This window comes from Paramisgurnus dabryanus, chromosome 2 (genome assembly GCF_030506205.2).
Source record: "Paramisgurnus dabryanus chromosome 2, PD_genome_1.1, whole genome shotgun sequence".
NCBI classification, from domain to species: Eukaryota; Metazoa; Chordata; class Actinopteri; order Cypriniformes; family Cobitidae; genus Paramisgurnus; species Paramisgurnus dabryanus.
In genome coordinates this window covers 41,760,391-41,777,468 of record NC_133338.1, presented here as the reverse complement: position 1 = coordinate 41,777,468, position 17,078 = coordinate 41,760,391, and the positions used below count along the sequence as shown (strand labels likewise).

Here is a 17,078-nt window from a genome sequence, read left to right as displayed (position 1 = left end):
AATCACATTTTAATGTAGATAAGGATGATATTGTGTGGGGTCGGGATGCATAATTTTTATTGTATATCTACTCTGTTTAAGCCCGATAGTACCCTAAATTTGGATGAAAGTTTAGATTGGCTTTATTTGTACATATTAAACCAATAGCCTTGAGGAATTTTTTGCAATATTGAAAATGAATAGTTTGTATTGTAAATTCTGTTGTTATTTATTTGTTAACTATACATCTGTAAGTATATAATGACAGAATTTTCATGAAACTATTCCTTTATAGTTTTGCATGGTAGAAATAAAACCGTAATTGACAAGGGTGTCCATAAACAAAGTAAACTAGCATGCAGTTAGATATACACCTAACCGTTAGTTAAGTTTTCAAGTTTTTATTTGTATAATTAGTTTGATTTACTGTCCATGAAATGTGAGCACTAATGTTCACTAAGAACTTATTCAACAATTTGCTTGGCTAGCCTCTGCTATTGATGTCCAAAGCCATAATGGTTTTTGGCATGAGTTATACGTTATGACATTATAATCCTCTCACTGCCCCTGCTCTGTTTTGATTAATAAGTGCATGTGGTTGGTGTGCACACTAAATCCATGATCTAACCCCCTCTGCAGGCTCACAGTGCGCTGGTCTCTTCAGCACCACCGTCCTGGGGGGCTCCTCTAGTGCCCCCAACCTTCAGGACTACGCACGTACACATCGCAAAAAATTCTCCTCGGGCAGTTTGACCTATAAAGACGGTATGTGCTCAGTCCCGTTCCTTCCCACATAGAGTTGAGACAAGAGCTTAGACACTATAGGAGTAGAGCATGTGAGTTATGAATAGTGTAGATGAAGAACAGCTGTTTTTGATGCTGATCACATCTCGTTGTTATATTTAGCATTTCACGTCAGGCTCATTTCCACGGTTGTGAATGTCTAAAAGAAGTCTTCTGTGCCATTCACTGTGTTTGAGCAGTTATGTCTTTGTTTTGTGTCATTTTCATCATATTTTGTGATCAGTGCTTTGTTTTAGACATCATTAAATTGGCAACTCCAGTTATTCGAGAGGGTATTTATTGCCCTCAGCAGAACTGAAGAAAAAAATCGGAAAAATTGCAAAAACGTGGTATATACAGTACACTGATCGTGTTAAATCTCTCCTTCAAGCAAACTGTGCGTAAACATTGACCTTGCATTGTACTAAATAGGGGATATTTTTATCAAATGTACAGTAATGGGTATTTTCTAGCAATTGCTACTCTTAAAAACATCACATTATTTAAAAAAGTACAGTCATTACTAAATTAAAGTTTCAGATTTTAGTCTAATTTGGAACCTTGCCTGAAATTGCATCGATGTATCGGTCTAATTTCTAGAAACCTTCCAGAATGTTCATGGTAAAAACCTTTGCCCACAAGGTGTCACTGTGACATTGTGCAGAGTTCTCCTCTTTCTGTTCCCATTTCCTGTGTCGTCTTGTGTTTAGTGTTGTTTTATGATAACAACTTTACACTCATTAATTTCTACCATGTTCGTTGGTCTAATCCTAGCTCATTTAACTTTTAATAGATTAACTTCAATTCTCTTTATTATTTTTTTGTGTGTGTAGATTTCACTGGCCGGTCATTGAACACAAATCTCAGTCTCTTTGTCTTCAATGTTGTGTGTGATTGTGTCCTGTGAGGGAATAAGAGTTGCTAATGTTATTGGACAAGTGATTGGACCTCAGCTTAACTTGATGGCCTTCATCCATCAATTTGTTTGTTCTGAGAGATAATGTCTAAAAATATTGCATCTGTATTTGTAGTAAAGTGCTTATAAACAAGCCAAATCTAATATTTTATCACCTACTTTTTTATTTCTTGTCTCTACCATAGAGAAGTATAACCACAGTAGACCCATTTCTATGATTAACATTTGATACAATCTTGGACTGGATTCTCAAGTTTCTCTCTGTTTATAGTATGTAGTGCACTATATGGGGTGTTGGCCATTTATTGTTTTGTATGGCAAAATTTAATTAACCAATATATTTATTTTATAAGCCATAATGCACTTTTGTAATGTACAACTGATGTACACTTAGCAATGCTAAATTGCCCATAATCCAACACAGTGATTTTTTGTGCCGGGTGTTTCATTTTTAAGTGAGCAATAGAATTAAAATCAAATTAAAAAAAGAATTACGACTTAAATAGCAGGCCAACATTGTACAGATTTTTAATCTTTCTTTACTAATTTAGAGACCCTAAGGCTTTGTTTACACCTTGTAAGATTTGTTCTGTTCGATCAGATCACGAGTGGACGATGATAAACACAGATTACTTTTGACCACATTCGAAGGTAGTCAGAAATGCGTTTGACCGGATTGCTTTCATAGAAGCTGTTTACACTTGGCATTAACATGCGTTTTCATCGATCCGATCACAAGTGTACGACGTTAATGCCAGGTGTAAACTGTGTTCAAAAAGTTTTGAGCTCGTCCACTTTCGACCACTTTCAACCACATTCAGAGGTAGTCGAAACCCCTTTCTATCGGATTGCTTTTGTAGTGTAAACACACATGTGGTTGAATGTGTTCGAACAGCCACACGCGACAGCCTTCTCTCCGCCCATTTATTTAATCTGAATGGTACTGAACACAATTTTTTACGTCTTTTCTGACTTCTCGCATGAACACACGATAGACAGCGCTATTTTTAGCCTTTCATTGATAAAACTAAAGCGGCTGATCTCTGTAGTTTTGTATTGAAAGTGTGTGAAAGTTGCGCAATCCTATTTCATAAGCTCTAACATATGCATGTACAAAACACTGTGCAGCATTTTACTTACTATATAAGCAGCGGACTCCGACAAAATATTAGTTTGTGTCCATATAAACTCATCATTACTCCCGCTCGCGTTTAAATGACAGCAGAAAGACTCGCCCACCGTCCCGACAGACCATCCCCTCACAGTATTCAGGACAGCCCCATGTGGTTAAATGTGTTCGAGCAGCCACAAAACATAGAGGATTTTTCACGCTCATGTTTTATTGAAAGCAGAGGGACTCGCCAATAGACCATTCCTTCTAAGTAATCAGGACAAAACCTGTCCAAAGTGGACAAAAGAGACGGATTTTAAACACCAGGTGTGAATGGCCATGTGTCTCTCTCGTGCACTTGTAATACGAAAGACTAAAACGCATCTTAATACCAGGTGTAAACAGGGCCTAAGAGAGTTTAAAGATGTTGATAGATTTTTTTATATCCGCTTGTCAAGTCTGACATCAACTTCTGGACCAAATGCTCAATCAGATGCCTTAAGCAATCAACAAACTGCCCACTCTCACAGTGCAATGTAAAACTTCAAAAAACTTGTGATCCTAACATTTATCTCCATACTGAAATCCTAGAAAGCCAGAAAGTATTGAATCTTTTATGAACTGCTAAAGTATAGTTGTCTGGAACGTTCTGAGCTTGGAGAATGTATATACTTGCTTCATGTTTCATAGGAAGCAAGTGTAGGCTTTGGACCAGAAATTGTATTTTTATGTCATGACTTAAAGGGACACTCCACTTTTTTTTAAATATACTCATTTTCCAGCTCCCCTAGAGTTAAAACAAAAAAATTTTTTTTGGAATACATTCAGCTGATCTCCGGGTCTGGCACTACCACTTTTAGCATAGCTTAGCACAATCCATTGACTCTGATTAGACCATTAGCATCGTGCTAAAAAATAATGAAAGAGTTTGTATATTTTTCCTATTTAAACTTGACTCTTCTGCAGTTACATTGTGTACTAAGACTAACAAAAAAATTAAAAGTTGGGATTTTCTAGGCAGATATGTCTAGGAACTATACTCTCATTCTGGCGTAATAATCAAGGACTTTGCTGCTGTACCATGGCTGCAGCAGGTGTAGTGATATTACGCACTGCCCAAAAAAGTCCCCTGTCATTGAAAGTTACTAAGGGGCCTATTTTCGGCTGCTGTGTAATATCTTTGTGCCTCCTGCAGCCATGTTACGGCAGAAAAGTTCTTGATTATTATGCCTGAATGAGAGTATAGTTCCTAGCCATATCTGCCTAGAAAATTGCAACTTTTAATTTTCTGTTGGTCTTAGTACACAATGTAACTACAGAAGAGTCAAGTTTTAAATAGGAAAAATATCCAAACTCTTTGGTTATTTTTTTAGCGCAATGCTAATGGTCTAATCCGATTCAATGGATTATGCTAGAGCCAGACCCGGAGATTGGCTGAATGGATTCCAAAAAGGTAAAAATCAAATGTTTCTAGGGGAGCTGGAAAATAAGCATATTTTCAAAAAAAGTGGAGTGTCTCTTTAACAAGTGGATTGTCATACCATACATTAAACCACAAAGTGTATTTACAAAATGAAATTATTAGGAAACGTGCATATAAAATGTAATGACTGCTCTGGAGCGGCCTCTGCCGCACTTTATTTACATTAGCATCTGAATAGGGTCACATAATGTGCTTGTATTTTAATCCCTCATATAGTGCACTATGTGTCATCCAGTATTGAGGGAGAGAGCAATTTTGGGCACAGTACTAAGTACTTCTCTTTCTGCTTGCTCTCTCAGTGTTTCTGAATCCACTCTAGACACAGTAGCAATATTAAAACCACACACCTTCAGCACTATAACACCATCCCCATCCTGTACAGGTGTAAAATATGGTAACTCTAGTGACCTTTTTTATTTCCTCAGAGTTGTTGTCTATGCCGGCAGTAAAACGATTTTCTGTGTCATTTGCAAAGCATCCGACTAATGGTACGTCTGCTTCTCTTCAAGTATATTTCCTATTTCCTACCTTCCGTATTTTGCATGTCAGTTGAACCCTCTTTTATTTGATCTTTTTCTTTCAACGTGATTACTGCCATGTTTCCTTTAACCCCTCAAGTTTCATCCGCTTTTCTCCATTTGACCTCCACATACTCCACTATCACAATCTGTGACTTCCTGCATACATCTCTCACTATCACCCAGTGACTCAATGTTGATCAGATTACCGATGGCAGTCGGTGTGGATAAATGTGAGCACGTGTTTGTGTTTCATGTGCCTGTATGCAAACGTGGGTAGGTGGGTGTATTACACAATAAATCTGAATCACTACTGGGCAACGCACCGGCGATCAAACCCTTCCCCTGTTAGCAATTGTCATGTCTCCACTGTTGAGAAGGGTTACACACAATATAACATTTACGGATAAGCTGCAGTGATTGTTTACAGGGAAATGGTTCACCTGTCACTCTTTACCCCATCACTCTTCCCTCTATTTCTATATCATGTGTCTGCATACTGAAATTATGTTCAATGTTTTGAATGTCAAACTACAAGCCAGTGAATGTTTTACACAGATTTCTCTAGAGCTGCCTAATGATTAGTCGCGACAATTTAGTTTTTGTTTACATATTTACATATTAAATGTGTGTGTAATGTATATAATAATTATGTATATATAAATGCACACACATGCATGTATATGTTTAAGAAATATTTGCATGTGTATAAACATTTGTATATTTATATCATATATAAATATTTATTATATCAATATACTTTTTCCTTAAAGGTGCAGTGTGTACATTTTAGCAGCATCTAGTGGTGAGGTTGCGAATTGCAACCAACGGCTCAGTCCACTGCCCCCCCTCACTTTTGAAACGAATAGAGAAAGTACAGTAGCCGCCACAGGAAAAACATGTCATCGTCGGAGACAACTTAGTAAAAATGTTTGTCCGTTAAGGGCTTCTGTAAAAACATTCTGCAGGCACACAAAATGGCGACTTCTGCGTAAGGGGACCCTCGTGTATGTAGATAAAAACGTCTCATTCTAAGGTAATAAAAACACAACGGTTTATTATAAAAAGAGATCCTTCTAAAAAGTACACACTGCACCTTTAAAAATATACATACATGTGATTGTATTTATATATACATAATATTTGTTGATGTACTGTGTATAATAATTATGTAAACAAAAACTTTTATTCTGATAACGAATAGTCGTGATTAATCATTAGGCAGCTCTAGTTTCTGATTCTCAGTAATTTTATTAGCTTTGAAAAAATACCTTTGCAATATGAAACACTACAGACGACAAAGACTTTGGGAATTTTTGTGTTTATGTTGGAATGGCGTAATTGTGTGTGTGTGTTTTGCCGATGTTTGTGTGTTTATGTATGTATGTATGCATACAGAAGAGTGAGAACAATGCAATGCAAAAATACGCAGCAGATGTGAATTAATTGAGTATGTTATATATTTACGTAGGTGTATTTGGACACAATATTGTAGATGGTGCTTTTTCCACCTACACAATCCCTGCCGAATCCCACACACTTCACCCACCACACATTCCTTGCCATTGATGTAGGAGCCTTTATGTCCCTGTATTTAAGAAATATTTACCAAAACATTGCAGTTTTAATTTATTTTGCCTATTTACGTTTTTGTGCATTCTTGGTGTGTGTGTGTGTGTGTGTGTGTTTCTGAATCAGTTATGGAGGTGATCCAGTGTCCCCACAAGAATAGTAAAATCTTAAAATTCAAAAGGGGTTTTATAAGGGATGTTGTAAGGTTACATTAATATCCCGAATATAGTTTGTGACTTTCCATCATGATAAAAAATGTGTGTTTTGGAACCTAATACAATTCTTGTGTGCATTTAGGCCATTGTCTCATTTTTTATGGATAGATTTTTTTTAATAGATGTGCTTACTGCTTACTAATTTGCATTTACATGTTGGAAAAAATAAGTATTAAAAATGTTAATTATTTTGATAAACAAATAATACAAAATCAATAGCCTGCAGGATTATTTGGTGTTAGAGATGTACAACAACACTCGTATTTTCAGTGAACTGTATTGATATGGCCACCTTGTAGTGTACTGTATAATGTTTGACTCCACTGAGCGCTTTATTCACTTTAGGCACACAAGATGATACTTCTCCGGTGGCGGTTAAACCACCTCTGTTGTGGTTTGGCTCAGGTAAAGAGAGATCCCTGTTCTGCCACAGCATTAACCCAATCTTGTCGATTGAATGAATCGACTGGGCCTAGTAGTAGCAACTGTAGTGTACATCTGCAGTGTGAACAGGAGCAGATTCAAATCAGTGTTGTTGTTGTCAGCATGTTAGTTTATAGTTTAATGAGTTCCTTGAGTCCTTGTGGTCTCGTGCCTTAATCGATGGATGCGGGGAAGAGTACGTACTTGTTGAAATTAAGGCAGTGGACTACAAATGACTTAAGTGTCGCTGTGTGCCTGCTTGGATTAGTAGCTGGTGAAAGGAGTCAGGAGTCACTCAGCTTTGTTTAAAATGTGGAATATGAAAGTGTGTCAGAGCCGCTGTGGGGAGTTTGCTCTGATAGCATGCTAAATAATGAAAGCATAATATCCAAACTATGTTTCCCACGTTGCCCCCATGGGTCGGTTTTGTAGACCTGCATCTACCCTCCAATCGGCCTCTTGTACTCCCCACTCTTCTCTTCCCTGCTCTGCCTCTTCTTCCTCAGAGCCCCTGGAGGAGCACCAGGTAGCCCAGCTGCTGAGGCGCTTTTCAACCGACCCCAATATTGGCCACCCGTTGTCTTTGGACAGTGCTTTTGCCCACCACCTCCATCAGTGCTCCTATCATCTCCGTCTCTTCCGCAACTGGTTAATCTCCGGCCAGGACCCGCTAGAGTACCTCTACGGTCAGCCCCGCGGAGGTCCCTCCATGCCCTGCTGTGCCGTGACTGCAGTAATGGCTTTGCTATAGCGTCTCTGCTGTTTGAAGCATGCTTGTGTCATTGGAAACGCAGCTTGCATTGACTCGGCTCTTCTTTTCTTTTTTAACTCTATTAACTTTAGGAAGAGTGTAGCTTGTGCATCTTAGGGCTGTCAATCATTTAAAATAATTTCAATTAGTCTCTTTTTTTTCGGCAGTAGTGTTCATCTTAAGTAGTGTTTAACGTATCTTTTTCCTTTCTAAAAGGCGGTACATTCAGTTGAAATGCATTCAGCTCTCCACAAACGAAAGAGAAAAAATGACATTGTCACTGTCCGATTGAAACCTCTTATCTCCCAAACCGCTTGGATTTTGTAAATGTTTATACATGGGTTGTCAAATTTGATATTGTGGTTTTATATATGGCCATACATATACACATGTTGTTATGTTAACATTAACTCTTTCCCCGCGAGCATTTTTAAAAAAAAGTTGCCAACCAGCCACAGCATTTTTCATGATTTTCACAAAAGTTTAATGCCTTCCAGAAAATATTCTTCTTTAAATATATAAACATACAATATATCAGATGAAAGAACAGACCCTCTGCTTTCAAACAAAAAACCCGTTTCATCCTACCTTCATTAGTTCTCTTGTAATCACCTCTCAAACATGGGTAGGTTTCTTCAAAAACACCCAATTTTTAGCAAAAAGCTGAGATAATTCCATTTTTGCGAAGGACTTTGGATAGAGATCAGATGCAGAGCGATCTTTAAAACATACACGGAGTTCTTTCTCTTTCACGTGAGGCGCTACTTCCGGGTTGTATAATGCGCCACCTGGTGGATAATAGCGGTATTGCGGAAAGACGGAAAATATCGTCATTGGCGGGGAAGCGTTTTCTCTTAATTGATGAGCTATCTCGTCAATGGCGGTGAAAGAGTTAAGCGCAGAGGGAGATGCACTGTTTTAGACCAGCAGATGATGGTGATTCATCTTATGTCCGCCTTTAAAACGAGCACATCTGAAGCAGCAAGTGCATCAAAACATTATAAAACACTTAACGTTGCCTAATACATTAATACTGCGATATTAAAAGACCAAATTCAATACATAACTTATGAAGCATATGCTACTATGTACAGGAAAGCAGATGAGACCAGGATATATAAAAGTAACGTGCTTAAATACATCAAACTCCACTGCTGCGCTCTCATTGTTAGTCGCTCCCAAAAATCATTCATTATTTGCATAAAGTTGCTGGACACGCCCATCCAGTCGCCAATTGTCACTTTGCTTGTGACGTTGAAAGTTGGCAAGCTTCCTTTGAATTGAATGAGATTGCGTCGCTCTGCTATTGCTAGTTGCTGGCGGTCTGAATGGGGCTTTACCCTAGACTCACATTGGCTACAAAAGTGAGCGACACGCACTCACTTGATAGGCATTCCTGGGCATGCCTACTCCTGGTTGCTTGGCAACAGTAAGCGATATCAAAAGTCACTTCAGAGGTATTAGGACTTCATGCGGCGCCACAAGAACGAACAGAATTTTTGAAGCCAAAGGTAGGCGGTGCCTGTCGTCGCAATCTTGGCTGCGCATCTCAACCCATCACTCCCTGATATCCGAAAATGGGTAAAGAGGCGGGACGTGGGTGAAGCTGAGGTGGCTGGTTGGTGAAATCATGGCCGCCTAGCTTGACTCTAGTGACAGGAGTGGCTGTTCAACCTGCACTCAAGTGGCCACGCCCTAATTATGCAGAATTTAAGGCTTAATATAATTTAAACAGATGAGTTAAAAAAATCACCACCCTCACAGTTGTCATGAAGGGCCAAAATAACGGGAGTCTGGGAATTGATTCCCATTTGGAGCCAGCCTCTAGCGGCCAGTCGATGAATTGAAGTTTAAATCACAAGGTTGCCCCATGTTTGTCGCCCATCTTTTTCAATAAGGCGTTTCTAAATGTGGTTGTCTTAAAAAATGAGTACTGTCCACTCCAGTTACTAACAAGAGAAGGATGACATGAACTCCACTGCTTCACTCTCATTGGTAGTTGTTCCTGAAAATTGCTCATCATTTGCATATGATTAAACTTTTCTTAACTTTCTCACATCGCTGGCCACGACCATCCAGTCGGCAATGGTCACTTTCGCTCGTGTCGCCGGAAGTCGCCAAGCTTCCATCGAAATAAATGAGATTGCGTTCCTTTGATACTGCTAGTCGCTGACGGTCTGAATGGGGTACTATGCTGAGTTTACACCAACCGCGTTTCAGGCGTCAAAATCGCGTCTACCGCGCGTGGTATGCCGCTTGAACAATTTGGATGCATTCGCGTGTGTAGAGCAGAGTAGACACGCGGAAAAAGCAAGCATTGAACCGCGCGTCAGAGGCAAATTCCGCTTCTTGTGGGAGGGGCAAGTGCTATGCGGTTGTCTGTTTGCAAGATGACTGATGTTGATTGTGCATTTATCGAGAGAGTTACCGGTTTGTATTTGGTAACCTTACTATAGGGGGAAAATAAACAACGCGGGTTGATAAACGTCATGTGACTCAAAAGTGAAGTGTGTATTACAACTTACCAGATTCACGAATTGAGCGTTGTGCGCGGTACGCATAAATGGTGCTTTTTGTGCATTTTGCGGTTCACGCGAATTTGCGGCTGACGCCCGAGTTGAAAAATTTGAACTTTGGCGGAATTTCGCGCTGTGTTAAACAATCAGGAGCCTGCTTGCTGCTGTGGTGGCTGCCCCGCCCGGAGTCACTCATTCAACCAACATTTCATATTGTCCATAAGCAGTCACCCGGAGCTATACGACACAAGTTCTTATTTCTATAGCGGAGACAGGAATAAAAAGGACCTCGCTTGGAAGAGTGTCAGTGAGGACATTGGACAACCTGGTAATTGTAATACACACTTCACTTTTGAGACACGTGACGTTTATTGACCTGCACCGTTTACATTCCTCCTATAGTAAGGTTACCAAATACAAACTGGTAACTCTCTCGATAAATGCACAATCAACATCAGTCATTTTGCAAACAGACAACCGCATAGCACTTGCCCCTCCCACAAGAAGCGGAGTTTGCCTCTGACGCGTGTCAAATGCTTGCTTTTTCCATGCGTCTACTCCGCTCTACACGCGCGAATGCATCCAAATTGTTCAAGCGGCAAACCACGCGCGGTAGACGCGATTTTGACACCCAAAACGCGGTTGGTGTAAACTCAGCATTAAAGTCGCCATGAAACGGAAGTGGCGATTGTCTTATTTTCCCCGTGGTAACGTATATACGAGTGAAACGGCTTCTGAAACGAAATAAGGGCGGGTTGGATTTTAATTTGTCCATGGAGATCTGATTGGATCCTACCACAATTTTCCAAAACAAATTACAGTTTTTCATTTTATTTTCATGGCGACTTTAAAGAGGAAAAAATAGTAATGATTTATGCAGTAAAGTAAAAATAACCAAAAACGGATATACAAGGTTTCCATCGAACAGCAACAAAGTTTGGTAATGCATCAGTCGAGCTTCAGTGAGAAATGAATTCCACAATACAAAGACAATTTTGTTATAAACTCTAAATATAGACACATGCTGATTTTCTTGCAGACAGTTCAGACTATTCATTTGAAAAAAGTTTTATTTTCAAATTAATGTTTTTTAAATAAATGTAAACAATACGCTCAAACATATTTAATAATCTTAAAAGTGAATGTGTTAGTTTTGGCAGCCCTAGTATCTTTTAATGACTAGTTCTCTGTATGGTTGAAGACTCAGTTAAGGTTGGATTAGCATGTTGAGTGTTTCCTCATCGCTGTGTGCTGGGGTGTGTGGTGTGGCAGATGCATGCCATTGGCATCTGATTGCAACCGCGTCAGCTTACAGCTCTGTGAACTCTTAAATAGTGACTGACGTGCATGATTGTGGCAAATGATTTGCATGCCACAGGCCTCAGGGTTTTGAAACAGAAATATATAAATCTCTAATCCAATGTCACATTGAGAAAATTGCGTTTTATAGGAATATGACAATTTCTTAAATTCATCATACACTATACATAATTATTCAAATTATGTTATTGTTTGTTTTTTCTTACATTGTTGTCCTCCAGAATCATAATGTATTCCACATAATGTATTGCCATGAAATATACTGTATGTCCCCTAAAATTCATATGCTGATTACATAGTGATGCTTTTCTTGCATTCATTCCTGTGTTTTAGTATTTCTGTCAGTGTTTTTCAAGTATTTGACAGATATTACTTGACTGTTTCTGCCTCCTTATTTACATGTGGTGCTTTAATCCACATTAAGAGGATTTGGATTTTCAACTAAATGAAGCAACTCTAACAACTAATTAACGACGGATTTGTTTGTTTTGCTTTTTGAATGGATTAAAGTGAACAGTTATCTGTATATGGGTGTGTTTGTCTTTGAATGTGATTTAGATCATAGTGGTTTCCTATGTAATAGTAAGAAAGTGAGGTGAGCGTCATGTTTCTGTGTGTGTATGCTTGTGTGTCTTGTATCTTGCACATGATTGTGATTCTGTCACTGACAAAGGTGTATAGTAGGGTGAAATGGCTATTCGCATTGATTCAGTGTGGTTCTAGACTGCTGTTGTAACCTGAGGCTATCTAGGTGCATGATGATGTCAAGACTGTCCTCTCTTATCACTTCTCTCATCTGCAGGTTTTGAAGGCTGCTCCATGGTGCCCTCCATCTACCCTCTCGAGACCCTCCACAACTCCCTCTCGCTCAAACAGGTGGACGAGTTCCTGACGACTGTTTGTGAGAATGCTGGAGATTCCCACACCAGGACAACCAGAGGTGATGTCTGTAGCACCATTGTACATTTCCCATGTACAGAGATTAAAGGGACACTCCACTTTTTTGAAAATATGCTAATTTTCCAGCTCCCCTAGAGTTAAACGTTTGATTCTTACCATTTTGGAATCCATTCAGCTGATCTCCGGGTTTGGAGCTAGCACTTTTAGCATAGCTTAGCACAATCCATTGAATCTGATTAATCCATTTAGCATCACGCTCAAAGATAACCAAAGAGTTTTGATATTTTTCCTATTTAAAACTTGACTCTTCTGTCTACTAAGACTGACAGAAAATTAAAAGTTGTGATTTTCTAGGCAGATATGGCTAGGAACTATACTCTCATTCTGGCGTAATAATCAAGGACTTTGCTGTTGTAACATGGCTGCAGCAGGCGTAGTGCTAAAAAGTGCTAGCGTCAGACCCAGAGATCAGCTGAATGGATTCCAAAACGGTAAGAATCAAATGTTTAACTCTAGGGGAGCTGGAAAATGTCCCTTTAAAGCTTGTGTCAAATCTGATATTTGAGTAATTTCTTAGTAATATGTCATATTGTTTAATTAAAATTTCTGATTTCCCAGCATACTGAACTCTTTCCCCGCCAGCGTTTAAAAAAGCGGCAGCATTTTTTATGATTTTCACAAAAGTTGAATGCCTTCCAGAAAATATTTTTTAAATGTAAAAACATACAAAATATTAAATGAAAGAACAGACCCTCTGCTTTCAAACAAAACGTTTCATTTTATCTTCATTTGTTCACCTCTTAAATATGGGTAGGTGTCGGAGCCGATGGTGTAGTGGGCTGCGCTCCTACATGTAGTGCTTTCGCACTTTCAGGCGACCCGAGGTTGATTCCCAGCTCGTGGTCATTTGCCGATCCCATACCCTCTCTCCTTCTATACTTTCCTGTCCTCTCCTCTATCACTGTTTAAGTAAAAGCAAAAATGGCCAAAAAATATACCTTAAAAAAATTTAAGCAAAAAGTTTAAGCAAAAAGCTGAAATAAATGCATTTTTGTAAATGACTTTTGTTAACTCTTTCCCTGACATTGACAAGTTATCTCGGCAATTAAAAGAAAACATTTGCTAGATGGATAGATCTTACCCAATTTATACAGAAACTGAAGCAAAAAATTATTTGTTAATTTTACACTTTGTGTATGTTTTGATAATCATTCTGAATCTGATCTCCTTCACAAAAATGCAATTACTTTAGCTTTTTGCTCAAAATTTTGTATTTTTGAAGAAACCTACCCATATTTAAGAGTTTATAAACAGAGCAAAAAATAAAGATATGATGAAATGTTTTTCCCATTTTGTTTGATTGTTTGTTTATTGTTTATTTAAAAGCAGAGTGTCTGCCCTTTTTATTTGATATTATTTGTATGTTTATATATTTTTAGAAGAAAATGCTGGCGGGGAATGAGTTAAAGATCAAATTCAGAACCATGATCAAAACATAGTTTTAAGTTTACTGATTTTGGATCATTGAATGCTTCAGTATTTCATAAGTTGGGTAAGAACACCATGGATAATGGATAATAGCAGAAATATGGATTGCCGTAAAAACTCGTCATTGGCAGGGAAGCGTTTTCTCTTAAATGGCTGGAAAAAGGATTTAAGGTCACGTTCTTTCTGTTATTTGAAGCTTTGATTGTGTTTACAGTGCGCAATATAATGTGTGTTCATGTTTTTCACACAAAGATGCGTATCTGTATAGCGCTGTTTGTCACTGTCCTCAAAACAGGCTGATGTCTTTCTTGTTCTATGAAGTCCCTCTTTCAGAAATACGTAACGAGTTCTGATTGTGTAGCTTGTTTGGTGTGTTGTGATTCGATGGCAGCTTAGCTTGCCATTAGCTTAGCTGGCGACTGACGTATTCCTGTGGGCGGAGTTTAGTCAGAAAACTGTTCTACTGATGTCATTAAAGCAGGAAGTAGAGGGTTTAAAAAATGGGAACAGAAAGAACATGACCTTTAAAAAGTTGACTTTTTCCACCAAAAGGGGCATAAGTTCACGTAAATGCTTTCAGTTCTTGTGATACTGCAATTCACTTAACTATACTATATGTGCTCATCTTCACATCTATAGCTCTGTCAGCGATGTTTGATACCCAGAACCAGCCCTCAGTGGACTCATACATGCCTCAGAGGGTGCTCACCACATCTGTTTCAATGCGCCAGCACTCTGATCGACCAGCCTGGTGTGAGTACAGCTGTCCCCAACATCTCTACAAACATGTTTGCATGTTCTGCTCACACGCATCTGTGCTTGTATTTTTCCATACAGACAGCAGCGGTCCATCCAGTACAGTGTCTAGCGCCGGTCCGTCGTCTCCCACCACGGCTGACACCTCCCCGCGCTTCAGCTTCAGTGAGAAGATCACCCTCACCCCTCAAAGCAGCGAGGAGATCCATCCAGCCCCGCACAACACAAGCCAGTGCGTGTCCTCCACATCTGCACTTACCATTTCTGAATCCAGCATCCTTTCCGAGGACCCGCACCCTTCAAAACCATCTCCCATCATGGAGAGACCCAGCGAAATACCAATGGGCGGCACAGACTCTATGTGCCGGTGTGGTGGTGGTGAAGCCGAGGATGCCCCCTGCTCCCGCTCGCCGGATAGTCCACCAATGGAGTCCTTCTGTGGGTTGCCTGGATCCCTGCCCGTGCTGCTGGAGCTCAGAGAAAGCAGTTCAGAAGCCGGCTCCAGCGCTCAGACTCCTCTCACTCCTGAAGAGCCGGATGAGTTCTTTGATACCCAAGAGACAGTCGAGATGTGGATGGGGAGTCCGCCGGCCTTGCCTCATCCTGGCACTCCTCTGGAGGTGGGATCTCCACATGTGCATGAGCCTTGAAATGGCAGAGACTGGGAAATTCAAATGTGCATCATTAAACCTGTAGTGATCTAGCATGCCTTCATTAAGTCTCATACGAGTCCGGTCAAAGAAAAGGAAGAGTGGGATTACCAGGGCTTACATAATGTACAGTAAGGAAATGTAAGCCTGCTTGTCTGAGCACAGATCCTCCTGTTAACTATTTTATTAAATTCCTTTATGTGATACTGTGGTGATCATTGAAGGTGCCTGCGATGTAACCGTTCATTCTTAGGGAAATGGCCAGTGATCTGACTTGAGCTGGTACAGTAGATGCACTGAAAATCCAGATTCGTGTTATAATGTTAACATATTATCTTCCTTGTCATTTTTCATCACAGCCTGGTGCGAAACATATTTTTCTAAGGGATGATGTTTGATACACGCTTGCGTTTAGTGAAGAACTATGACTGCTATAAGCAAGCTGAACTGTTGAATAACTTATACAGCTAGATGTATATTAAATAAACGCTAACGGTTTACTATTTGCCAAAGCCTGCTATACCACTGTAATTTATTAAATCATAATAAAATATATAGATATAGAATAATACAAATATACTACAAATGTATGCATTTTATAATGAAATGTGGTATACAGTATATTTATGGACTAATAAGCAGCTTATGTTTAACAGTGAGACAGCAAATAAGTAACCGGTCTCATTTTTTATATTTTAGTTTTTATTTTTATAACACACACTGTACCATCACCGTTTTCGATGATAATGAAGTAGTGGTAGTTATTTTATCAAAGTTATTATTTCTTTCTTGTAGCATTTACCTCTTCAACAGTGAAGTACTAGTTTTGTATTTTGTCCTCCCCTGTTTGAGTGCAGTGTTTAGAAGATACAAACGTTTTCTTTCCTGTTGTTTTTATGTCAAACAAGCACATGTTATTTAATAATGGTCAGAGAAATATGCTACTTTAATAAGAATACACTGTACGGTTTACTCTGGTATAAACAAACAGTTGTTGTTTTGGGGAAAAATCCATCGTTTTTGACCTTAATGGTGGATGTTGTTGTATACTCGGCATGTAGAAGCTGAGGCTATAGATTTCTGACTCTAATAACTTCAGATTTTTATGCTACATTTCAAATGTCAGACCTCTAGGATCTAGAGAGAAAAACATTTCATTTTTACCCTCCGGCGCAGTCTGTGATTCTTAGTGTTATATATTGAACTGACTGAGAACTGTTTGTGTAATAGTTTCATTTGTAATCTGACATAAAGCATCTGCTAGAATCGACAACTCAAATACGTTGTGCTGTTCGGTGCTCTGTATGCAGTCATAATTAATAGCACTTTGATTTACAGTGTTGAAAATAAAAGTGGTATAGAAAACAAGGTTCAAGTTTTTTTTTTTTTACATTTCTGTTGTGTTCGTTCATGTTCTTGTTTTATTTATTGTGTTAGTAGATGTCTTGTTCTGCACCTCATTCTTCTTGTTTTGCAGGTTCATTTGTACAAATGTGTTTCTATAAAATGATCACAATTATCTTTCTTCTCAAATGTGGCATTTCCATTTGGAGAGTTCAGATGCAAACCCCTATATGTGCGTCATGTTTTCTGGTAAATAATTGTTTGTCAGGCTCTTATGTGTAGGTTCAGTTATTTCACTTTAATGGCAATGAAAAGGTTATTAGTCAGTTATTAAAGTGTCTTATTTTCACAAA

The 17,078-nt window shown here is 38.9% G+C and overlaps 1 protein-coding gene across 28 annotated transcripts in view; it reads left to right on the top strand.

The window, feature by feature from the left end:
- Positions 1 to 17,078, top strand: part of ppip5k1a (diphosphoinositol pentakisphosphate kinase 1a) — a 32,757-nt gene extending 15,679 nt beyond the window's left edge. For 4 of the 28 annotated variants that reach the window (XM_065289140.1, XM_065289141.1, XM_065289138.1 and 1 more), the window contains exons 26-32: positions 619 to 744; positions 4,698 to 4,760; positions 6,923 to 6,982; positions 7,507 to 7,686; positions 12,390 to 12,527; positions 14,615 to 14,728; positions 14,813 to 17,078. In XM_065289140.1, the coding sequence (XP_065145212.1) occupies positions 619 to 744; positions 4,698 to 4,760; positions 6,923 to 6,982; positions 7,507 to 7,686; positions 12,390 to 12,527; positions 14,615 to 14,728; positions 14,813 to 15,381 (1,250 nt within the window). In that variant the 3' untranslated portion in view covers positions 15,382 to 17,078. Of the gene's footprint in view, positions 1 to 618; positions 745 to 4,697; positions 4,761 to 6,922; positions 6,983 to 7,506; positions 7,734 to 12,389; positions 12,528 to 14,614; positions 14,729 to 14,812 lie in introns of those variants that run through there. The other 24 variants (XM_065289149.1, XM_065289146.1, XM_065289144.1 and 21 more) reach the window with 12 other exon arrangements.